Source organism: Myotis myotis, unplaced genomic scaffold, assembly GCF_014108235.1.
Source record: "Myotis myotis isolate mMyoMyo1 unplaced genomic scaffold, mMyoMyo1.p scaffold_m19_p_4, whole genome shotgun sequence".
NCBI classification, from domain to species: domain Eukaryota; kingdom Metazoa; phylum Chordata; class Mammalia; order Chiroptera; family Vespertilionidae; genus Myotis; species Myotis myotis.
In genome coordinates this window covers 90,589,981-90,616,845 of record NW_023416346.1, presented here as the reverse complement: position 1 = coordinate 90,616,845, position 26,865 = coordinate 90,589,981, and the positions used below count along the sequence as shown (strand labels likewise).

Genomic DNA, 26,865 nt, shown 5'->3' with positions numbered 1-26,865 from the left:
AAATGCCCCACCATTTTTTCACTGCAATACCCTACCAGCACTACATAGGGTAGGAAATGAGTCAGGAAGAACATAATGGCTTGGTTGAAAAGATTATATATATCCTGGGTCTGCCAATTGAGGATATTAAGGAAATGTAAAATACATGGAAGAATTTTTTTCATCCTCTCCAAGTTACCAGCATGTAAAGTACTGGAAAGTAATAGTAGAGGAAGGTGAAAACAGCCACAAAAATGAAAACTCCCTAGAACTATAAGCAAACTACACAAAATGCAAACTATACTGGGCCAAAGAACTTACTCCCATTTGGGTTTATTTGTGGCTGCAAGAGAGGTTAATAAATTAGGGAACAGTTTCAATGTACTGAGGGGTAAGCAATTGGCATAAGAATATTATTAAAATATTTTCTAAGAGTTGTGTGTGTTTCATTGTTGAATTTGGTGCCGACAGTTAAGAAAGAACCAAATAAAATAAAGAAACCTCAAATCTTTTCTTTTTACTATACCCACTTCCAAAAGTTACAAAGCATCTTTAATACAATTTTCTCTGCCAGTCCTCAAGTGAATCAGTAAAACAGATAGAAACTCAAAATATAACTGTAATATTACACAAGGTAATTAACTTTCCTTTAATAACTTAGTCAGTTCCAAAGTATTTCTGTCCAAAATGTGTAGGTGCAACAGGATGAACTTCAGTAGTTAAAATTGTGATATCTGGGAACTCTTGAATGATTGATTTGGCACCTTCAAAAAAAATAAAAGGAAGAAAATTATTATTAATGCAGGATTTTTGGTAACATTAGTTTGAATTCAGGAATTTTACGGTCAGTCACTAGGCCTCATATTGACAGAGGATAGAGAGCAATGACCTTTGAGTACCTAATGAGATTTGGTCTCTTAGTTTTTTAATGTCTGATATCTGAAAAGCTTTGATAGTAGTCAGATTACACCCTCGCTCACTCACTAATAAATTCTTACAATCAATTATTTCATATCCATGATTTGAAAAATATATTCAGTTATAGTTAAAGGCAGCTGGAATAAAGGGAAAATAGTTCTCTCTGAAAGTAGGATCATACTTAAGCTGATGGTTTCTCAACTGGAACACTGTGAAAGAAGTGCAAAGACTTCTTTGTTATGTCAGAGCAAGCTAGCTTTTAAGAAATTAGTACTCTAACTTTTGTGGGGAGGGTAGGAGGAGGGAGCAGGGAAAGAGAATAGCTAGCATCCCACTCAAACTAAAAAGCCATCGAAAGACTACCAAAGAATATGATTTTTTCATCTATAATGTTAAAGAATAGTACAATATTGTAATGTATACTATTAGAACTAACACAGTAAGTTTTCTACCCCCAAAGGCAGACAACCCAATAATTATTTGGTTATCTCAATGTTTACAATGCCACCTGTTATATATAAAAGGATGATCAAGCATGTTACCCCTTGTCACCATCAACATTTGAACTACAGGTAATTTTTAAAATTATGAAACAGCAAAATAATCAATGGCTTACTGAATATAGCCCTCCCAAAATGGATATTTCATAACCAATTCAGGGTTGGCTGAAACTTGGAACCTTTGGAAATGAGGAAATGCCCTAAACAGAAGTCATATATTTCTCTTTCTCTTCAATTATGAAACAAATACAAATTCACTGTAGAACATTTTGAAAATATAAAAAAGTTAAAAAATAAATCACTTGCCCTGACCGGTTTGGCTCAGTGGATAGAGCATAAGCCTGCGGACTGAAGGGTCCCAGGTTCGGTTCCAGTCAAGCGCATGTACCTTGGTTGCGGGCATATCCCCAGTGGGGGTGTGTGCAGGAGGCAGCTGATCGATGTTTCTCTCTCATCGATGTTTCTAGCTCTCTATCCTCTCCCTTCCTCTCTGTAAAAAATCAATAAAATATATTTAAAAAAATAAATAAATCACTTAAGACTCCTACCAACCTAAGATAACCACTATTAATATTGTATGTGCATTTTAAAATGAAAATTGAAATAGTATTACACATCTGGCTAGCCTCTCTTGCTGAGGAAAGATTTATTAGGTTCCATGTTAAATCTAAGTCTGATTTTGGTAGTCATAATAGTCATAATTTGTATTAGTCATCTCAGAACTTGGTAATAACATTTAACACTAAATAATGCTGTTATTTTTTTATCCTGCACTTTTACATTCACCAAATAGATTTTTTTGATGTCATTATTTTTCAAAAACATGATTTAACAGTTACATAATATTATATCCTTTGAATATATATTTATTTAACCATTCCCTTATCGTAAGTCATTTACATACTTTCAAATTGTTTTCTTACATGAAATATTTCTATATGCATCTATGATTTTTTTATTAGGATACTTTCATAACTGTCGTAGATTGCATGGCAAAAAAAGTATGGTCTTAAATTAGGCTTAACTTCCTCAAGAAATGGAGAACATAGTTTTCTCACGAGGCCCTTTGAACAGAAGTCTAACTTTAAAAATTTCTGCTCTGCTTCACACTGCAAAGCTTACTTAAGTAAGACCACAGGGCTATCTAGAACCTCTAATTTCTTGATGTTTGGGAGCAGTTCTTGTACTCATATGAGGAACCAGGAGATATAGAGATCTTTTAGCTATTTACAGGCTCTACCAAACAGAGCCCCTAGGAAAATAATCACAATCCCATTCCATGGGGTTAGTTCATGCTTTTCCATTTGAACAACATTAGAATGGTGTAAAATATTATCACTAAGCTTACAGATAAGAAACACAAGTTTAATTACCAAAATTAGATTTAGACTTAATGTGGAAGCAAATAAACTTTTTATCAGGATGAGAGGCTGGACAGATGCATACTTACCCACCCAACGATCATATGGAGCCCCAGTTACTGCCTCATGCTGAACTTACCATGAGGAGTGGAGAACAGACTGAGTAGGATGATAACACTGGGTTGAACTCCATGTTCTATAAGAACCTTTACAGCTTCAATTACAGTATTTCCAGTGCCTGAAATCAAATGACAACCAAATGAACTGTCAACTTTAATGTTTTTCTAAAAATGTATTTGATGCATATTTGAAGCAAAGGTAGTTTAATAATCTAACATAAGACACCATTAGGCAAAGCATCAATATTTTTTTAAAATACATTTTATTGATTTTTTATAGAGAGGAAAGGAGAGGGGTAGAGTTAGAAACATCAGTGAGAGAGAAACATCGATCAGCTGCCTCCTGCACAACCCCCACTGGGGTTGTGCCAGCAACCAAGGTATATGCCCTTGACCGGAATCGAACCTGGGACCCTTTAGTCCACAGGCTGACGCTCTATCCACTGAGCAAAACCGGTTAGGGCAAAGCTTCATTATTTTTAATGATGGACATGAAACATACACTTTACAGTTTTCAAAGGCACAACAAGCCCAAAATTCATTCAGTATTTGAGATATCAAATTTAACACGCACCCTCCATCCCAACCCCAGGAGACCATGCTATGTATGATCTGAGTAAGCTTAGAAAACAAAATACAATGAAGAAAAAAATTTACCTCCAGAGATAATAGATACATCCTTGAGAAAATCAATGCTATAACTCATTGGGCTAGTGAGGGGACATATTTCAATATATTTTCTGTATTCTATATATTTTGCCTCATTAGATCCGTTGCTTCAATGTGTTCATCCTAAGAAAGAAGCTCTTTGGAACTATTAAAGTTTGACTAATGTATATTCTCTTATCACTCAATAAAAATTCTCCAGTGAACTGCCTAGGGCAACTCCAAATCTAAGTGAGAAAAAAACATTTAAAAACAGTTTTTGCCTTATAAATGGTACCCAAAAGGTAGGCACTAAATTGAATTTAAACTCTAACCAAAGGTTACAGATTTAACTCAAGCCACTCACTGAGAATTGGGTACATCAGAAGAACTTTTCTCCTATAAATGTCTGGAGGGAACTTGGCATAATATACTTTGGCTCTTTGTGTCTCCTCGTCACTCTGAATCAGGATCTTTCCAATACGTATGGATCGACAGCAATCTCGTAAACCTTGTTCCATTGCCTCACCTTGAAGAAGATAATAAAAAAGGAAAAAGGGGGTTAGGGGAGATATAATGAAAGTCCAAGAATAGGCCAAAGCAGTGTTTGTGACTGTTATTAATATAAAATAATATAATATAATATAATAATATAATATAATATAATATAATATAATATAATATAATATAATATAATATAATATAAAAATTGCTTCAAGACAGAAGCAATTCTTCTTAAGCTAACAGCTTTACTTCTGATACATTTATATTTTATACTTAATGCAGGTCAATGAAACTAGAATAAGCTAGTTTTATTGCTGGTTTGAAAATTTTCCATGATTACAAGAAAAAAAGTATTTTGTCAAGCTGCTCCCTGAGCTTTTCCAATATCAGGAACGTTTTACTCTTATTACTTACGGGAGCCTTTAAGCCACCTAAACTTGTTACTTCATCAGAAAAAATATAAAAGGTTTATGGAAGAATAAAGGCTACACACCTAACGATCTCCTTTTAAATCAAAGTGACATCAGGAGACATCACTTAGCAATGACTTCAGTGGCAAAGTTTTTGCTGACAATTAATGGAAAAATAGTGCATTGTTCCTTCTACCATGCCCCAGAGAACCACAATCAATAGCACCACCATCCACTTGGTTTCTAAACATGGAGCTATTCTGAGTCTGAATTCTTTTAAGGAAGTGTTTTCCAAAAGTCAGTCATTGTCATACCACCTTAAGATTTTAGGCTACATCAGAATTCTACTTGTATTATTATTTACTTAATATTTTTCTTTAAGTTAATCATTTTTGTTTGCATGTACTTTAAGAAGAAACTTTATAATCACTACTGTAAACATAGAAACAGTTTCTAACATATGTGAAAATTGACCAGTAGCTCTTGAGGTTAAAAACAACTGTGTTTATGCATCACCCATAGTCATCTGGTACACATTAGGCATCTGAGGACCATGCTGCTGCCGTAGGGCAGGAGCTGGACTGAAACAGAAGAAATTGTAACTTAGAGTCCCATATCCATTGTCTTTACCAGTATTAAAAGATTGAACAACACTGTCCTGAATATCCTAATATGAGGAAGCTTTAAAAAGCTACTTTAATTCAAGTATTCAGTTGTTCACAAACAGAACTTTATAGCCAGAGGAGCAAAGGGCATCCTATCTAATAAAGAGGGAATATGATAATTGACCCTCACACCATCACAAAGATGGCGGCACCCACAGCCAATAAGGAGGGAATATGCTCATTGACTGCCCTGCCCTCAAAGATGGCAGCGCCCACAGCCTAAGGCAATGGAAATTAAGAGAAAATAAACAAATGGGACTACATCAAAATAAAAAGCTTTTTCACAGCAAAGGAAACAATCAACAAAACAACAAGAAAGCCCACTGCATGGGAGAACATATTTGCCAATGCTATCACCAATAAGGGTTTAATCTCCAACATTTACAGGGAACTCATACAACTTAACAAAACTAAGATAAACAACCCAATCAAAAAATGGGCAATGGTCCTAAATAGATACTTTTTGAAAGAAGACAGAAGAAAGGCCAAAAGACATATGAAAACATGTTCAAAGTCACTAATCATCCGAGAGATGCAAATCAAAAGGACAACGCGGTACCATCTCACACTTGTCAGAATGGCTATCATCAACAAATCAACAAACGACAAGTGCTGGAGAGGATGCGGAGAAAAAGGAACCCTTGTGCACAAATGGTAAGAATGCAGACTGATGCAGCCACTGTGGAGAACAGTATGGAGTTTCTTCAAAAAAACTAAAAATGGAACTCCCATTTGACCCAGTGATCCCACTTCTAAGTATATATCCCAAGAAACCAGAAACACCAATTAGAAAGGATATATGCACCCCTATGTTCATAGCAGCACAATTCACCATAGCTAAGCTTTGGAAACAGCCTAAGTGCCAATCAGCAGATGAGTGGATTAAAAAACTGTGGTACATCTACACAATGGAATACTACACTGCAGTAAAAAAAGAAGTTCTTACCATTTGCAACAGCATGGATGGAACTGGAGAGCATTATGCTAAGTGAAATAAGTCAGTCAGAGAAAGATAAATATCATATGATCTCACTCATTTATGGAATATAATGAACAACATAAACTGATGAACAAAAACAGATCCAGAGACAGAAAAGCATCCGATCAGACCATCAAACCTCAGAGGGAAGGTAGGGGAGGGTGGGGATAAAGGGGAGAGATCAACCAAAGGACTTATATGCAAGCATATAGGCCTAACCAATGGACAGAGACAACAGGTGGGTGAGGCATGAGTGGGGGGGGTATGGGGGGTAATGTGGGGATAAGGAAACATATGTAATAACTTAATAAAAAATTTTAAAAAAAGAGATGGCAGCGCCCATAGCCAACAAAGAGGGAATATGCTAATTGAATGCCACACACTCAAAGATGGCGGCGCACACAGCCACAAGATGGCCGGCAGGGGAGGGCACTTGTGGGCAATCAGGCCAGCAGGGGAGGGCAGTTAGGGGTGACCAGGCCAGCAGGGGAGGACAGTTGGGAGCAACCAGGCCTGCAGGGGAGGGCAGTTGAGGGGTGACCAGGACTGCAGGGGAGAGCAGTTAGGGGCGACCAGGCTGGCAGAGGAAGGTAGTTAGGGTTCACCAGGCCGGCAGGGGAGGGCAGTTAGGGGGACCAGGCCAGCAGGGGAGGGCAGTTGGGGGCAATCTGGCTGGCAGGGGAGGGCAGTTGGGGGCAACCAGGCCGGCAGGGGAGCAGTTAGGCATCAATCAGGCTGGAAGAGTAGTGGTTAGGGGGTGATCAGGATGGCAGGCAGAAGCAGTTAGGGGCAATCAGGCAGGCAGACAGGCGAGCAGTTGGGAGCCAGCAGTCTTGGATTGTGAGAGGGATGTCCGACTGCTGGTTTAGGCCCAATCCCACAGGGGTCCCCAGATTGGAGAGGGTGCAGGCTGGGCTGAGGGGTACCGCCCCCCCCCCCCGCACAAATTTCATGCACCAGGCCTCTAGTGTTAATATGTGTGTGTTTTTTAAAGTCCATCTGTTTCCATTGCAAGCAAGTGGGGCTTCCACTGTACCCTGTATCTTGTGAAAAAAAAATAATTAAATTGCTGAATAGAAATAATCATCCCTATGTAACACATATAGCTCCTAATTGCAGGCATGTAATTTTACTGCACAAAGGTTAGCTTATAAGGGTAATCAGTTGTACTAAAACCAAATACAGTATTTATGAGACCAGCAAAAACTGTAAATACCTAGAGTTAATGACAGTTAAATGAATTTGCCTACATGGTCACATACTCATCAAATATAAAACTAAAATTACTAAACAGGTCATTCAGTCCAGCTCAAAAGAAATAAAAAACAGAAAAAACAATTTCTCCAGCCCGGTATGCAAAGTTCTGTGGATTTGAAATTGTACCATCATTCATAAGTCTTCAAGCTGCTCTCTTCTCCCCAAGACAGCATTATCGCATCCTCCTATCCTCCCGTCCTCCCCTGAATATTTGTTAAATCTTTATTGTTGAAAGTATTAGATGCCCCACCTTTTTCCCCCTTGCTCCCCACCACCTGATCCCCACCCCACCCCAGGCCTTTACCACCTTATTGTCTGTGTTAATGGGCAATGCATATCTATATATATAAAAGGCTAAGTGACTGACCACCTGTCCAACTGCCCGACTGAGCGGCAGGTACATATGATGTGCACTGGCAATTTAAAAATAAATGTTGATTTGCACATGCGAGATACATATAAAACTCCCATTGAATTTCTTTTAATAGTATTACTCCTTCGGGAATGCCATGTCATAAATTAAAATTGAAAGTTGGTGCAATAATCATGCTACTGAGAAATCTTAAGAATAAATGGGGTCTTTAAAATGGTACTAGATTTATTATCAAAAGATTGCAACCTAACATAATTGAAGCTGAAATATTAACAGGATCTGCGAAAGGAGGGCTTGTTCTGATTCCAAGAATTGATTTGTCCCCATCTGACACTGGCCTCCCATTTAAACTAATTGAAAGACAGTTTCCTGTAATGCCAGCATTTGTTATTAATAAATCACAAGGACAAACTCTAGACAGAGTTTCCTACCTGAACCCGTTTTTGGACATGGTCAGTTATATGTTGCTTTCTCTTGAGTTCAAAGAGCGTGTGACATTAAAGTTAAAGTTGTAAATACTTCATCATAAGGGAAATTAGTCAAGCACGCTGAAAGTGTTTTTACTCTTAATGTGGTATACAGGGAGATATTAGAATAGGTTTAATCAATTTATCAGTAATTGTTTTTATCAATGTTGTTTTTATATCATGTTTTTGTTGTTTTTATATCATGTTTTGGTGTTGTTATATTATGTCTTTGTTGTTATTACATCATTTTCATATTATTTATTTATTAATCAATTTATATATTATTTTCATACTAGAGGCCTGATGCACAAGATTTGTGCACTGGAGGGAGGGTGGTCCCTCAGCCCAGCCTGCACCCTCTCGCAGTCCGGGACCCCTCGCTCCTTACCACCCACCTACAGAGGAGACGGGAGAGGCTCCTGCCACCACCGCTGCGCTTGCCAGCTGTGAGCTTAGCTTCTGAGGAACACTCTCCCTGTGGGAGCACACTGACCACCAGGGGGCAGCTCCAGCATTGAGCATCTGCCCCCTGGTGGTCAGTGCACATCATAGCAACCAGTCATTCTGCCATTCAGTCAATTTGCATATTAGCCTTTTATTATATAGGATACATTTAGCTAATTTTCTTTCATCTCTGACACTTCTATTATACAGAAAGGGTGAATAGTGATATTAAAATATTTCTTATAATTAATTTCCTTTCAATGTGCACAAATCCATGCACTGGGCCACTAATATGCATATAAGTTCTTTGGCTAATTTCTTCCCTTCTCCCTTTCCCTCTCCCTCTGAGATTTGTCACTCTTGTTTCATGTATCCATGCCTCTGATTCTATTTTATTCATCAGTTTAATGTACTCATTAGATTCCACATATAAGTGATATCATGTAATATTTGTCTTTCTCTGACTGGCTTGTTTTGCTTAGCATAATAACCTTCAGGTTACTCCATGCTATCTCAAAGGGTAAGAGATCCTTCCTTTTTTACAGCTATATAGTATTCCATTGTATATTTGTACTACAGGTGTTTTTTTAATTTATTTTATTCTTGAGAGTATTACAGATATCTCTCATTTCCCCCTTTTGTCCCCCTCTACCCATCTCCCACCCCATCCCAGACCTTCACCTATCTATTGTCTGTGTCCATGGGCTAGGCATATATACATGTAAGTTCTTTGGTTAATCTCTTCCCACCCTCCCTTCCCCCTTCCCTCTGAGATTCATCACAGTCTGTTCCATGTATCCATGCCTCTAGTTCTATTTTATTCATCACTTTATTGTGTTCATTAGATTTCATATATGAGTGAGATCATGTAATACTTGTCTTTCTCTGACTGGCTTATTTTGCTTAGCATAATACTCTCCAGGTCCTTCCATGCTGTCTCAAAGGGTAAGAGATCCTTTTTTTTTTTACTGCTGCGATGGTACATTTATACCATAATATTCCATGTTGTAAATGCACCAGTTTTTTATCCACTCATCTACTGAGGGGCACTTGGGCTGTTTCTAGATCTTAGCTATTGTAAATAGCGCTGCTATGAACATAGGGGTGCATATATAATTTCTGATTGGTGTTTTATAACTTTTAGGATATATTCCTAGAAGTGAGATCACTGGGTCAAATAGCAGTTCAATTTTTAATTTTTTGAGGAAACTCTATACTATTTTCCATAGTGGCTGCAGCAGTCTACATTCCTACCAGCTTGCTTGCCCATGGGGCAGGCCACTAGGGAAGATGCTCTGCAGTTAAAATTAGCCAAACTCAGCAACACACAGGCCACGATTCCAATGCACCATGAGGATAAACAACACAGTGAGATTTAAGCTAAAGCATGCTTTAATTGTGACAGAAAATCTCATTTCTCTCCTGGGAAACAGCAAGTGTTTATATGCATGCAAATGGACAATATCACACATATGTGAACCTACCGCTTCTCATAATGCTGACACCACAATTTCCCTTCTCAAATTTCACTCCTTCATACTTGTACCCTGTTGAAAATAAATCCAAAGAATGTATCTTTCATCATTGGAACAACCTACTTTTATTATAAGGTCCCCTTGTCCAGACATACTATATAATGTCTTAGGTTCCCTGTGAAAGTAAGGAGAAGAGTCAAGACTTTTCATAGTTATTTCTTAATTATTAATAAGAAACCTGTGTGGATAATTGGGGGAGGTGGACTTCATCAAATGGAAATAGGACATATGATAGCATAATATTCACAAACATATTCCTCAAATTGAATTCAGAGAATCACTGCACTCCAAGAATGCTATAAACACCATCAATTCAATCAGCACCCACTGTGAGCCACAGCGGAAAGCTTCCTCATTCTGTCCCTTTTATGAGCCTCCATTCCGCCTTTAAAGGCAAAAGAAAGAGATGGAAATCATTACCAAGACATGTACAATTCTTGGTCTCATCCTGAATCTGTTTCAATTATGCAGCAAGCTCATCTCCCAATTTAGTGTCAAACTTTGAATAGAACAGCTTCCATTATTTACTAAAAAACCAAACCAGAATTTTAAATCCCTGAAACAAGGATCTTTGGCTGCTTTCTATTTTAGTAGCACAAAGTACCTTCTCTAATTCTCATCATTTTTCTTTTTCTTTTTTACTTCTCATCCTTTTATTTGGAGTTTTAATGCCAAACCAGTCCACCCATTTGCTTCCCCATAGAGATGAAGATAAATTGACAGCAATTCTTAACTCTGGTCCCAATGGGCTGTCATCAAAGGCATCACCTGCATGCTGAAGAATATTTATTAACCCTTAACTTAAATTGACAAGCAAGCCATTAACAAAAAGTCATCCACATAAATTTCTTTACTAAATGTCTCTAGGTTTATTAAGTTGTTTAAAAGAACAGCTCCACCTGGACTCCACATTCTGCATACTAATTTATGCAGGCTGTTTTTTTTTTCCATTTCCCCCCAATTCTAACTCAGAATTTTTATGAGAAAAATATTACAGTAACAGCTGTGATTACCCGTTGGAGTGGTCACCGTGCATTCTTTATAAGGCAGCTGATTCAATCCCTCTTCCACAACAAGTCTGATCTAGAAAGTAAAAGAAAGAATAAGTTGAAAATCTGCTAAGAATTTCTTGTTACCTGTTAGTATCCGGAGCTGAACACTAGGCAAAATTTAGAAACAAACTAGGCAAGGATTTAGCTTATGGAGGAAGGAAGGGGGCCCCTATCGTGTGTCTGATATAGAGATAGATCCAAATGCCAGGCTGCTTGTTAGTAGGTATTCAACCCTGGTTAGGCATCTGATTGCCCAAAAATAAAAAGACTCTAGTATGCCTTATGATTCTCATTCAGTCAGTCCAGGCTATTTTAAAAGAGATGCAAAATTACAGCAAGTGACAAGAGTCATGGCAGACAGCCTTGGAAGTAATAAACTTCTTGTTACTCTGGAAATAGTGCCTAGAGAGAATTTCTTTGCCTTGTTCAGTACTTTGAAATTGTTCAGATTGTTTTTAACTAGGCCCACCATAATCCAAAGAAAGCCTGAAACTTCTTAATAAGAAATAAATGAGTGGATAGAGTTAAGCTAATGAGTGGTAGGAAGCGGTTGGATGCATTGGGGTTTGTCAGCTAAACAATAAAGGCTCCCAGTGATCTTAATGTGTGGAATAGAGAAAAGAATCCATCAGAACTACAAGAAACCAGATACAATATTCCTTCCAATAAGCAAGCACCTGGAGTCTACTACCACATTTTCTACAATCAATATTACACTATTGGTTGAGAATCAGAAACAGCTGGTAGAAATGCAGCCCCCATGCTCTGGTGTCACAACACAACACCCTGTTGTTGCCAATAAAAGTATCAATGCTAAATGAGCCAGCACTTTATCAGTCTGCAGCACTGCACAGAATGTCCAGGAACCTCATAAATACTGGGTGTGTGCACACTCACTTCTAACCACCAACTTCTGTGGAGGTTAATGTTTCTTATGAGCAAACTAGTGCCCCGGTGCATGAATTCGTGCACATTAAAAGGAAATTAATTAGAGGAAATATATTAATATCACTATTCGCCCTTTATAATAGAAGTGTCAACCAAATTCACAATCAACAATGACAGATGGAATCACATGCGTGCTATTGGCACCAGCAAGAGCTTTATATGTATCGTGCATGCACGATTCAACTTAGCCATATATATATATATATATATATATATATATATATATATATATACACTAGAGGCCCGGTGCATGAATTCATGCACAGGTTGGGTCCAGCAGGCCTGCCCCAATGGGGGCCCATAGGGCAGGGCCGGCCATGTGGTCTAATGCTGGAAGCTGTAGCTTTCCCCCGCACTGGATCTAATTATACTTTAAGGATGGCCAAAAGAAAACCCACAACAGAACTGTTTTGCATTTCACATGCCATGAGATGAAGTTGTTTCTGTGTTGTTTGCAAACGTATATCAAGATGGATGATGGCCCTTGAATGATTTTTGCATTAATCCCAGGGCTTTGCCCTCAGTTTCCCAATATGATCTTCATGTCTATTTGTTTAAAAGTTTTTCTGTTTTTGAATGTGCCTACTCTTCACTGTTGCTCCTGGAAGCCTGTGGGTCCTCTTCGCTGCCCCTTTTAAAGAGAGATTGAAAGCTCACCTAATCTGCAAGGTCCCACAGTTTCACCAAATCCCCACCCAGACTCTCTAAATTCCTCAGCAAAGGGCCGCCATCCCGTTAATGCTTAGGTCACCTTTTTGGCTAACTTGGAAGGTCTCCTGGGGCTGCAGGCCATGAAGGGAGAATTCCACACCTTGGCTGCAGTATTAGCAGAGCCCTCTGGAGACTCTGGTTGGGGACAGAAGGGACTGATAATTATTTCTTTGTGCTTTCACTAAATGTACATGCACCAGGGAGCCAGGCAGTGATTTAGGGGTGTTGGGGGCCACTCAGGGGCAGGACAGGCTGGGGCAAAGGGCTGTGGGTGGCTTGCTGGCCAGCCCCGCCCTCGATCAGGGTGGGGGAGGCCTGCTTGGGGGCTGGGCCAGCCGGGCAAGGGGCCCTGGTCGTTCCGCCATTTGGTTGCTGGGCTTTTATTATATAGGATAGAATAAACTTGCTTAATTAGACTTACTTTCTGATTTAGCTAAACTTTTTCCAGCCCAGTGAAGCACCCCAACTTCTCTTTCAGGTAATTGTCAGCAACACAGCAGTAAATATCAACACGAAACACATTACTATTGTAGATCACGCAGGAAGAACAAAGGGTAAAATATTTAACTGCAGCAGTGTTTGACTATATTCTGTGCAGTGAGAAAACCTGAAGTCATTTTCAAGGTCTACCATTTATTACTTCTTTTCAGTCAGGTCAAGTTTCTAAGCTTTCTAAATCTCCATTTTCGAGCTAATGAAAAGAAAATAGGATTCCACCGAGTCTCCTATCTACCTACTCCAGGACTTCTGTGAGTATCAAATGAGATGAGGCATGGGAAAACACTTCATAGACATTTGGTTATAGTGTAAAGTGTTTGCACCTGGCTATAAAGCAAGTCATGTTCCTGGGGTGGAGAAATAGCAAGGGGGCTAGTCTCTAGGGAGAGGAAGCCGGGTGTTGCTATGTGACGTTATTACCCGCTGTCCACAGCTATCATTTCCGGGCTGGCCATGGGGTCTCAGCAGCAGCTTCAGCTGTGATTTGGTGGGGTGTCACTCCAGGGTGGTGGTGAGGCCTGTGTCCGACTTGGGGGAAGCTGAGTGTTGCTTTGTGGGCCAAGTCCTCACTGCCGTCTCTCTGTAAATGGCAAGTGTGCATCATGGCAGCTGTATTGAGCATTTTCCCCCTGGTGGTGAGTGTGTGCCATAGTGACTGTTCAGAAGGTGGGAAGGACACTTAGCATATTAGCCTTTTATATAGATAGATTGCAAGGGAAGAAGAGGATCCTTTTCTTTGATGAGCCTAGATCTCCTCCTAGTAACATTCCTCTAAAGCAGCGGTTCTCAACCTGTGGGTCACGAACAATGAAAATACATCCTGCATATCAGATATTTACATTACGATTCATAACAGTAGCAAAATTACAGTTATGAAGTAGCAACGAAAATAATTTTATGGTTGGGGGTCACCACAACATGAGGAACTGTATTAAAGGATCGCGGCATTAGGAAGGTTGAGAACCAAGAGTCTTACCTCTCCTGCAACTCTGGGACAGAAATTCGTGTGCCCAAGTCTTATAGAAGAACATAAAACCAGAAGAAGGGTGACTAAAATATAAAGAACTTAAGATCTGAGTGCTAGGGAAGCCAATCCTGATAAATTCAGGATACAATTAATGTAAACTATAATGGGATCCTTGTCCTAGAAGAGACAGTGTACTAGAAATATTCAACACCAGAAATCTAAACAGCTTCATTCCTTACCACAACCACACAAACGCTCTACCCCACATCTCCCAATATCACAACCTATACAATCATCTGCAGAGACCAGAGAGGCCCCAACTATCATCCACTCAGGTGAGTTATGCCCTTGGTCCTTGTTATCTCATTCAATTAAGATATAATGCCTGCTCTTTCACCTAAGTAGTTTTTATTGTTTAAAATATTACAAATAGTAGTACATATGTCTCCTTTTCCCCTCATTGACCTCCCCCCGCCTCCCTCTCTCCCCGGCACATGCCCTCACCCCTTAGTGTTTCTGTCCATGAGTTAAGCTTATATGCATGCATACAAGTCCTTTGGTTGATCTTTCACCCCGCCCCCCCCCTTCCCTCTGAGGTTGGATGGTCTGTTCAATGCTTCTCTGTCTCTGGATCTATTTTTGTTCATAAGTTTCTGATGTTCTTTATATACCACATATGAGTCAGATCATATGATATTTATCTTTCTCTGACTGGCTTATTTCACTTAGCACAATGCTCTCCAGTTCCATCCATGCTGTTGCAAATGGTAAGAATTCTTTCTTTTTTATAGCAGCGTAGTATTCCATTGTGTAGATGTACCAGTTTTCTAATCCACTCATCTGCTGAAGGGCATTTAGACTGTTTCCAAACTTTAGCTATGGTAAATTGTGCTGCTATGAAAATAGGGATGCATATATCCTTTCTGATTGGTGATTCTGGTTTCTTGGGATATATTTCTAGAAGTGGGATCAGTAGGTCAAATGGGAGTTCCATTTTTAGTTTTTGAGGAAACTCCATACTGTTCTCCACAGTGGCTGCATCAGTCTGCATTCCCACCAGCAGTGCACAAGGGTTCTTTTTTCTCCACATCCTCACCAGCACTTGTTGATTTGTTGATGATAGCCATTCTGACAGGTGTGAGGTGGTACCTCATTGTCATTTTGATTTGCATCTCTCAGATGATTAGTGACTTTGAGCATGTTTTCATATGTTTCCTGATAAGTATTTTACAATAACCACAAACTTAACTCCTATTTTCTGTAGAAAACGGACATAAGGAAAGGAGAAAAGAAAAGGACATAATGAAAAGGAAAAAAAAGAAAAGAAAAGAAAGGAAAGGAAAGGAAAAAGGAAAAGGAAAAGGAAAAGGAAAAGGAAAAGGAAAAGGAAAAGGAAAAGGAAAGGAAAGAAGGAACCAAAGAAAGGAAAGAGGAACCATTTTCTACCAATGAATACCAGGACCTCTGTTTTCCCCACAGCAGCCACTGACACAAGTTCCTTCCTCCTTGAACCTGTTCCTTTAGTTTGATAAAAGCATAATGACATAATGACCTATTACTCCAGAAATGTCAATTACATTTATCTCGATGAAATCCAAAGGTTATTACTGCCCTTACAAACTCAAATAATTGTAAACAGAATTTGCCTCTGAACTAAGAATATTTAAAGCCAAAAGTAGAACGGTTGTCTACACTCTTTTGAAATAAAGATTTTCCTAGGAAAAATGTAAATGAAAATTAATAAACTACTTTTCTCTCTTTCCCAAATACAATACTGCCAATAATATTTAGATTGTAAACTCTATGAGAGCAGGGACCATGTGTCTGTATTCTTTACTGCTGGGAGATTCCAAGATGGTATAGAATTAAGTGGAAGCTACACTGACCTTCTCCCAGGACCAAACTGGAATTACAACTAAAATGTAGAAAAATCATTCTGAAAAACCAACTGAAGACTAGCTAGAGAGAAGCCTTGTATTCTTTACTACTCTATCTTCTCCCCCAGCAACACAGCCTAGCATAGTGCCTGACTTACAGGAGTTCAATATATATATATTTCAGGAATGGCTGAATATTAATAACCACAGCAGAAAATGTGTCAACCTCATTGTAAGCACTGAGAATACTTAGATATAAACATAAGAGGGAAACACAGTATTTACCCTGAAGACAACACAATCTGGTCTGAGATCCTCTCAGATCACACTAGCTAAACAGAATTGAACTTGGTCAACCCGTAACAGAAAGTCCCTGAGGAAATTGTAGATAGTCCAACTCAATATTTCACATGCAAGGATAGTACAGAAAAGAAGAGGCTAAATAAATTCCTCCCGTGTAAACTACAGGAGAGTTATTAATTTTTGTGCATTAGATGGATATCACAGGGTAACTAACTACTAGGTCTCCTTACATCTTTGGTTTTCTTTAAATGTACTTCACTTTACTGCCCTAAAATGAGGCATTTAAGGGTTACTTATGACAAGGTTACCAAGATCAATTTGAGAGGTAGGAGTACCTGAGAGCTATAGAAAATGAGTTTATGGAAAATGCTTTGAGGTGAAAGGGACTGAGACAGAGTTTTAATGCAACAGTAGAAACAATACTTCAGAAGTCTAGCAAGATGGTGGTTACTTGGTACAATCTCTCACACCCAGAATGCTCTAAATGAAAAATAAAAAAAACCTTTGGCCTACTATGGTTATATCACTAAGATGAACAATAAAATGAAAATGGAAAGCTTCCACCTACCAAACGATCTGCAGAAAACATGAAGTCCCCTCTACTTGCTGTCCTAAAAAAAAAAAGTAGTGCAAGTTTTAGTCTAGATTAGAGCTTTAAGGTAAATATTACTCATTACATTTAATAACACTGATATTATGACCTATTACATAATAAAAGCTTAAAAGTTTACATGTACAGACATTATTAAGGCAAGATATTTTTCACTAGGATACAGGAGGGTAAATGGAGTGATTTGATAAGTACTATTGAGAATACTTATTTGATATCAACATTAGCGTTAGGAATTGGAAAGATTATGTAGTCGCCCTCTGAGCTGCCCAAATATGTTATTCAATCAGATGAACAAGATGGCAGCAAACCCACACAAGAGAAAAACTTTGTAGTAAGAAAATCAGGTTCTCCCCTTCCATCCACCTTGCCATATTACCAAGATAAATAACCTATCTACTTTATCTCTAATCCTTTTTGGAGTGAGAATGGTACAAACAAATAAATCCTATAATTTTGCCATTGCTTTCAAGAATGCATAACTGAATTTCTAAGATCTCTTTCTCTAGTTATTGATAATTTGTTCCTTTTGCCTATTTTCAATCAAATAGTTTGTTCCCTAGAGCTTTCTGACATTTTCCTGTACATTTTTTTCTGGTCAATCCTTTCATATCCTGAGGTATCCAAGTAATGATAATCCCATATTGCACCTACCCACAAGCTGTTAACCAGTCAAAAAAGGGAATGTTAAAAGACAATTTCTTCCTGTACATAAAAATCAAGTATTATTCTTCTTTCTCTCATATAAGTTAAATGACTCAACTGAACAGACTGAGTTGCAGTTTATGTATTTAAAAATCTCCTTCTGCCTATACATAGCATACCTAAAACATTCCCTAACACAGCATCAAAATGGCATATGCAAACATATATCATCTCAATATACCATTAATCATGACTTTTTTTCAAATGCATATGCCATTAATGGTATACTGAGGTAATATATGTTTGCATATGCAATTTTTTCCTGCATTCACTTTCTCTGACATGAAAAATTAATGAAATATTCCTGATACAATTTGCATTAGGTTTATTAGAATAAGAGTTCTATCATATTATGGATATTAATGAAACAGCAAATCATAACAGACTAGATATATTAGAATATAGCTATTAGTTAAAATGATTAAATTAGTCCTTCTCAAGAGTCATAGTTGCACTGGAATGTAGTCATGTCTTGGAGTATGCAGGCCTGACTGTAAAGAAAGTTTAAGAAAGTATTCTCTGCTTAAGATGACAGAAGAATATAGCCTGGTAAGCATGAAATATATAGCCTTGTTCTTTTCTTTCTGTTCTTAAGATAATGTAACTGACTCACAATCAAACCCAAGATGTTTTACATAATTCTCTTTCTGTTCAACTACAGTCATAGTTAACTAGACCAGGGCAGGTTCCCACTAGGAGCTGAATAAATCAGATTGCTGAAGTTTGCATAGAAATTGACCAATCAACACAGCCCATGACCCTGAACCCCTTACTCATGACTTTTGCTCTTAAAAGCCCCAAATGATAAGTCATTTGGAAGATCTGGTGTTAAGTAATACAGCTTTCCATTTTTCTTGCTTAGCATTCTGAAAAAAAAAAAAAATGACTGTACTTTCACCATTGCAAAACTGGGTATTCGGTGTTTGGCTCTGCTGTGTGCCAAGAGGGATGAACTCTTGTCCTGTTGAGTTACTTTAATTCTCTAAAATATGGACCATAACTGAGCAATAGCAAGAATATAGTTCTATATTCTTTATATATAAACTAGAGGCCCCATGCACGAAATTCATGCGGGGGGCGGGGGGGAGGGAGGGTGTCCCTCAGCCCAGCATGCACCCTCTTGCAATCTGGGACACCTCCGGGGATGTCTGACTGCCAGCAATTGGACATCCCTCTCACAATCCAGGACTGCTAGCTCCTAACTGCTGGCCTGCCTGCCTGCCTGATCACCCCTAACCACTCTGCCTGCCTGCCTGATGCCCCTAATGCTCACCTGCCTGCCTGACCACCCCTAACCGCCTCTACCTGCCTGCCTGATCACCCCTAACCACTTGCCTGCCTTCCTGATCACCCCTAACTGCTCGCCTGCCTGCCTGATCGCCCCTAACTGCTCGCCTGCCTGCCTGATCACCCCTAACCACTCACCTGCCTGTCTGATCAGCCCTAACTGCTCGCCTGCCAAACTGATCACCCCTAATCACTCACCTGTCTGCCTGATCGCCCCTAACCACCTTGGCCTCTGCCCCCACCGCTGTGGCTTCATCATCCGGTAGGTTGTTTGGCTGTCCAGTCTAATTAGCATATTATGTTTTTATTATTATAGATATTCCCTAAACTCAGGAAACCCTATTCACACATACCTACTACATACAGAGAGAGCCCACTTAAAAAAGGTTTTATGTTATGTATTGTGATTTTCAAATGAAACCATACCAATAGCACCTTTCATTTCTGTTCTTAATCTTCACAACATGCTTACCAAGAAAGAAAAAGTCAGTGTACTAAAAATGAAATACTGAAGCCTACTGTCCTGTTTGCTAGACCTGTACAACGTTGTTTTTGTCTAGGCAGACAGAACACAGTTGTTCAATAGGGAAGGAAAGTCTGATTGATCTTAAAGAAATATCCAGTAACATAACTTGGGAACACATCTGAAATGTGTTTTTATAATTTCTGTACAGTTACACATAAATTTATTACACAGAAAAGTTATATTAGGTTAAGTGATCAAAGTTGACCAAATCTGTTAACTTTACTTTGGAATCAGACATTCTAACACCGTTCACACTTTCCCCCAAAAGACAAGCCTCAGCTGATAACTTTCACATAGTAATTACCTTCTCTACATTCCTAAAAATGAACTATGAACTAATATGAACTGTCATCTCTTTATAGGTATTTGACTTCCAATTAAAGCATTCACTGCTCCAAATAATCTACTACATAGAGTAATTACTAGCCTATCTCCTGCTGTTTTAGACAGACTTCATTCAGATCCATACTGTTTACTTTAAATCAATTTAGAAATTAAAGTACAGCCAGAATACAATAAGTTGGTTCCATTTTTTTTTACAAAAAAAATAGTGGTTTTCAATATCCACATCTAAATCCTTAACACTGCTTAACACTCGTTTCATAAAGCAAATGTTTACTTGTTAGATCAATCAAGTTACACATTTTCTCCGAGCCCCTAAGTAAGACTCAACACTGGACTAAAGTATTTGCTAATAAAGGTGTTTTACTGTAAACTAGACCCTAATTTTTATTAATCCCAGGCAATTTGTTTCAAATCATAGCTCTGTTCACTTTTGTCTTAAAACTATTTTCTTATATCTCTCATATTAGAAACAAAGCTTTGAGAGACATTTTAACCAACCACTATATAATAAAAACCCCAAATAAAAATTAAGGTAAAACTATTACAAAGCAACAAACATACTAACACACATTTCTGGAATATTCTAAAATATATCCAAGTAACCAAATAGCAAACATTTAAATAGTATATCCAGACACTGGTAATGCAAAGCATGGAAATCTAATTAATGTTTACCTGAGCATCTTTTAAATTGTACAAATGCCAAATAAGTTTAACAATGCAGACCTAACCATATCTAAGAATATACTTTTCTTGACATTCCCTCCAAACAAATATGTCACACATCTGTAGCAACAAAATGCAGCCATTTAAAAATAAATGATCTTCACAATGAAATAATAAAAGAATGAGAATCACACTGGAAGTTAAATCATCATTTTAATGTGGACTTGGTAAACCTAAGTTTGTACACGTCTAGCAAACAGGGTAATAGGCTTCAGCATTTTTTGTAGTTCATTGACTTTTTCCCTACCTAAGATTATAAAGGACTTCAAAATTCCCAGAGAGGCTTCAGCACTATTTAAAAACATGTACATCTTATATAAAACCCAAACTAATATGAAAAACCTTGAATCTCACTGACCTTGCTTTCAAATAGTTAATAGTTATTTACTTATCATCCATAAGATATATAAATATGATAGAGGAATGTTTTCATAATATTAAAAATTTAAGATTTCAAGTAAAAAATCCTTTCCCATCTTTTTTACTAGGCCTCATTGCTGCTGCTGCTGCTGCTGCTGCTGCTGCTGCTACTGATAGAGGTATCTCCTAGTTGGTAGAAGAAACTGTTGACCTTAAACAAATACACAGCCAGATATTTTTCCAGCAAAATGGGTTTATTTGAGAACAATAAAGAATTGTAATTCAGGACAAGTGGTCTAAGAAAAGTGGGGAGGCTTAACTGCTTTCAAACTTTTCCTACTGTCTCTGGTTTCTTCATCCATGAACTTGGAAAAAGCTTCTTTGTCCCCATCTCCAATCCACCCCCACATACTGCACCCCCACCCTAGCATCTTTCTTTACTAATTCCTACTTTCCCCTTAGGTCTCGCTTACACATCACTTTTTCCAAGTGATGACTTCTCCAAGCCCCTCCACTCCTGCACCCTCTTGGGCTGTCTGCTCTGCACCATACTATCTTTAGGGGAATAAAATTGGGGTGGAGTAAGTGGATGCTACACAGACACACCCCCAGGACAAAACTGGAATGACAACTAAAATACAGAAAAACTTCCTGAATAATCAACAGAAGACTTGCTGAAGAGAAACCTGATAACCGAGGACCGAAAGTGGAGACTGTATAGAGACTGACAGGAGGGGCAGAGGTGCAAAAGGCCTGGTCAGGCTCCCAGAGACAACATCTGAAGTTCCAGAGAGATATCTCAGCTGTGGGAAATTGCCACTGAGAACTCTGGGGTCTAATCCCCAAACTGGGCCCCAGAGCAGAAAGCACCAGAACTGAGAAGGGTACCCAAACTTGTGCTCTGGCAGAAGGAGGGCAGAGTGGACTGGAGCTGCGTGAGCAGAAGCCAGGATTGGGGGCTCTGGGGTTAGAGCTCATAAGTCAGACACTCTGGTTTCCTATGTTGAGTCATTCCCTCATGCTGCAGAGGTCATATTTGCTATATAGGCCGCCTTGCCTGGGGGGGAAGACAGTTGACCCACCCTATTAGAAAACACCTTGCCCCATGGTGCGGAGTTAATGACACCCATTAAATGACTGAGAATAACAATTAACCTCCAGGCAGAAGCAATTACCACACCCTGTTGAAAAAAAACAAAAACCCTTGCCACACCTGTGGATGATTGCCTGGGGGCAATTCAAGATGGAATCCTATCAGTCTACATAGACAGAGGCAGTCTCTGGAACTTGGAGTCATTGCTTGATCAAATTAGTCTGAAATAGAGCTTGACACTGCCGTGCATTAGAGATTGAGAAGCTTGAGTAGCGTAGGGGGGTCTACCTAATACACAGTCACAAACCCAAACAGGCAGCCAAAATGAGGAGAAAAAGAAACAACACCCAAATGAAATAAGAGAAATCTCAAGAAGAACAGATAAATGAAATGGAGATAAGAAATTTATCTGATACAGAGTTCAGAATAATGATGGTAAAGATGCTCAACAGCATAAGAAAAGATATAGTGACTATGAAAACAAAGAATGACATAGCACAAATAAAGAACACACTGGAAGTAATACACAGCAGAGGGGAAGCTGAGGATAGAATTGGTTAATTAGAAGACAGGGTAGAAAAAAAATAACTCAATCAGAGAACCAAAAAGGAAAAGTCATTTAAAAAACAAGAGGACAGCTTAAGGGAGCTGTGAGACAATGTGAAACGTAACAATATTCAAATAGCAGATGTGCCAAGAGAGGCAGAAAGTGAGTAAGGGATAGAGAATGTGTTTGAAAAAATAATGGCAGAAAATTTCCTTAACCTAGTAAAGGAAAAAGTCACACAAGCTCAGGAGGAACAGAGAACCCCAAGCAAGAAGAACCCAAACAGGCCTACCCATGATTAAAATGACAAAAATTAAAGACAAAGAGAGAATCCTAATGGGAGCAAGAGAAAAGCAAACTGTTACCTACAAAGCAGCTCTCATAATGCTGACACCTGATTTTTCATTAGAAACTCTACAGGCCAGAAAGGAATGGCATGATGTACTCAAGGAAATGGAAAGGAAGGATCTGAAACCAAGATAACTATATCCAGCAAGGCTATCATTCAAAATAGATGGTCAAATAAAGAGTTTCACAGACAATAAATAAATAAATAAATAAATAAATAAATAAATAAAAAGAAAAAAGCTAAAGAAGTAAATCACCACCAAAACAGCTTTACAAGAAAGGCTAAAGGGACCGCTGTAATGAAAAGAAGAAACAGAGAGAGAAACCTATGCATACAGAATCGAAATGGCAATAAATAAGGACTGATCAATAATAACCTTAAATGTAAAAAGATTAAATGCTCCAGTCAAGGAGAAACTAAGATGGCGGCATAGGTAAACACTGGAGTTTGCTGCCTTGAACAACCACTTCAAAAATTCAACTAAAAGACAGAACGGACATAATCCAGAACCACAGGAAGGCTGGCTGAGTGGAAGTTCTACAACTAGGAGGAAAGAGAAAAGCATACCGAGACTCAGAGGAGGCGCAGTGCTGAAGTAAAATACTAAGGTGCGGAGTGCATGCGGAGCGGGCTGGCGGCTGAGGGCATGGTTGTTGTTTTCAATCGGGAGGGAGTCTCAGGCTCTGAGCTCCAGTTCCGGGCGAGTCTCTAGGGACCCACACTCATACGGGAGAAGCAGGACTGTCTGGCATCGCTCAAAACCCTAGGGCAGCTTTCTCTCTGTGGGGCTTGCAGCGATTACTGGGACACTGAGAAGCAGAGCCTCTGAGGGCAAGACTGAGAGCAGCCATAATTGCTAACCCCGCCCTGTTGATCCCATGGGACCCGCCCCACCCAAGCCCTGCAGGGAGACTTTTGCTGGATTGCCTCAGGAAAAGGCTAGATTAGCACCTCCCTAGAGATCCAGGAGCCAGGAAGCCCAGAGGTCAGAGTGGGACCATCCAGTTTGAAGCTCCATGGAACCATAAAAGACACACTCAGGGGGCAGACCCAGTGAGCACCAAAGCCCCATTGAAGCAAGTCTAGCCCCAGAGGGGTGTCTCCAGCACAAAAGTTCTCCCACTGAAGACACAGCTGATTCTCACAGCCAATTGGCCTGGAGGTCAATTCCTCACAGTGATAACTACAACAATCAAGGCTTAATTACAACAAGACTGCACACAAAGCCCACAAGGGGGTGCACCAAGAGTGTCTACCTCAGGTAATTGAGACACTTAGCACAGAAAGGCACTCTATCGACACAGCGAAGCATAAAAAATGCCGAGACAAAGAAACAGGACACAAACGACAGAATTGGAGGAAAGCAAACTGCTGGATATAGAGTTCAAAACCACACTTTTAAGGACTTTAAAGAACTGTCAAGAAGCCGCCGATAAATTTAATAAGGTTCTCGAAAAGACTGGTGAGACCGCCGATAAATGTAGTGAGATCTTCAAGAAGACTGGTGAGACCGCCGATAAACGTAGTGAGATCCTCAAGAAGACTGGTGAAACCCTCGATGTTGTGATAAAGAACCAACTAGAAATTAAGCATACACTGACTGAAATAAAGAATATTATACAGACTCCCAACAGCAGACTAGAGGATCGCAAGAATCAAGTCAAAGATTTGAAATACAAAGAAGCAAAAAACACCCAACCAGAAAAGCAAAATGAAAAAAGAATCCAAAAATACGAAGATAGTGTAAGGAGACTCTGGTACAGCTTCAAGCGTACCAACATCCGAATTATAGGGGTGCCAGAAGAAGAGAAAGAGCAAGATATTGAAAACTTATTTGAAGAAATAATGACAGAAAACTTCCCCTACCTGGTGAAAGAAATAGACTTACAAGTCCAGGAAGCGCAGAGAACCCCAAACAAAAGGAATCCAAAGAGGACCACACCAAGACACATCATAATTAAAATGCCAAGAGCAAAAGACAAAGAGAGAATCCTAAAAGCAGCAAGAGAAAGAAAATCAGTTACCTACAAGGGAGTACCCATCCGACTGTCAGCTGATTTCTCATCAGAAACTTTGCAGGCCAGAAGGGAGTGGCAAGAAATATTCAAAGTGATGAATGCCAAGAACCTACAACCAAGACTACTTTATCCAGCAAAGCTATCATTCAGAAGTGAAGGCCAGATAAAGAGCTTCACAGATAAGAAAAAGCTAAAGGAGTTCATCACCACCAAACCAGTATTATATGAAATGCTGAAAGGTATCCTTTAAGAAGAGGAAGAAGAAGAAAAAGGTAAAGATACAAATTATGAACAACAAATACACATCTATCAACAAGTGAATCTAAAAATCAAGTGAATAAATAGTCTGATGAACAGCATGAACTGGTGATTGTAATAGAATCAGGGACATAGAAAGGGAATGGACTGACTATTCTGGGGGGGGGGGGGAAGGGTGTGGGGGTGAGGGAAGAGATTGGACAATAATCATGCACCTATGGATGAGGACAGTGGGTGGGGAGTGAGGGCGGAGGGTGGGGTGGGAACTGGGTGGAGGGGAGTTATGGTGGGAAAAAAGAGTAACTAATGTAATAATCTGAACAATAAAGATTTAATTAAAAATAAATAAATAAATGCTCCAGTCAAAAGGGATAAGATAGCTGAATGGATACAAAAACATGACCCAATGAAATGCTGTCTAAATGAGACGAAACTGAGAACAAAAGACACACAAAGGATTAGAATGAAGAGATGGAAAATTTTTTTCCATACAAATGGAAAAGAAAAAAAAGCTGGAGTAGCAATAATCATATCCGAAAAAATAGAATTCAAAATGAAGGCCATGAAAAGAGACAACAAAAGTCACTACATAATACTAAAGGGATCAATCCAAAAACAGGATATAATCATGGAAAACATATATGCACCCAATATAGGATCACCTAAATTTATTTATATATATATATATATATATATATATATATATATATATATATATATATGCTTCTAGAGGACTTAAGGGAGAGATTGAAAACAATACTGTCATGGTACAGGACTTTAACACCCTGCTAATAACTTCACTGGATAGATCTTCCAGACAAAACCTTAACAAGGAAACAGTGACTCTAAAGGACACACTGGATCAGATTAATTTAATGGACATTTATGGAACATTTCACCCCAAAGCTGCAGAATATATATTCTTCTCAAGTGCACAAGGATCATTCATGAAGACAGGTCACATGTTAGGACACAAAACAAGTCTCTACAAATTCAAGAAGATTGAAATCATATCAAGCACCTTCTCAGATCATGGTGGAATGAAATTACAAATCAACTACAGTAAAAACACCCAAAAACATTCAAACACATGGAGGCCAAGTAATATATTATTAAACAATGAATGAGTTACCAATGAGACCAAGAAAGAAATCAAAAACTTCCTGGAAACAAACGAAAATGAACACACGACCCAAATCTCTGGGACACAGCAAAAGCAGTCCTGAGAGAAAAGGTCATAGTTCTATAGACCTACTTCAAAAACAAGAAAAATAAACTAACACTACAACTTCAAGAACTAGAAGGAAAACAATAAGAAAAGTCCAGATTAAGTAGAAGGACAGAAATAATAAAGAGTAAAGCAGAAATAAATGACAGAGACTAAGAAAACAATACAAAAAATCAATGAAATCAAGAGCTGGTTCTTTGAAAGGATACACAAAATTGATGAAACGTTAGCCAGACTCATCAAGAAATGAAGAGATATAAGCAAGATGGCGGCTGGCAGGATGGAGGTGAGGGAGAGGATG

The 26,865-nt window shown here is 38.8% G+C and overlaps 1 protein-coding gene across 3 annotated transcripts in view; it reads right to left on the bottom strand.

Moving 5' to 3' along the window:
• Positions 1–475: 475 nt before the first annotated feature.
• UPRT (uracil phosphoribosyltransferase homolog) overlaps positions 476–26,865 on the bottom strand; it is an 89,745-nt gene continuing 63,355 nt past the window's right edge. The window contains exons 2-7 of one of the 3 annotated variants that reach the window (XM_036305679.1): positions 17,081–17,123; positions 11,170–11,239; positions 10,106–10,168; positions 3,890–4,051; positions 2,898–2,996; positions 476–743 (exon numbers count right to left, since the gene is read on the bottom strand). In XM_036305679.1, coding sequence (XP_036161572.1) covers positions 637–743; positions 2,898–2,996; positions 3,890–4,051; positions 10,106–10,168; positions 11,170–11,239; positions 17,081–17,123 — 544 coding nt within the window. In that variant the 3' untranslated portion in view covers positions 476–636. The remainder of the gene's footprint in view (positions 744–2,897; positions 2,997–3,889; positions 4,052–10,105; positions 10,169–11,169; positions 11,240–17,080; positions 17,124–26,865) is intronic. The other 2 variants (XM_036305681.1, XM_036305680.1) reach the window with 2 other exon arrangements.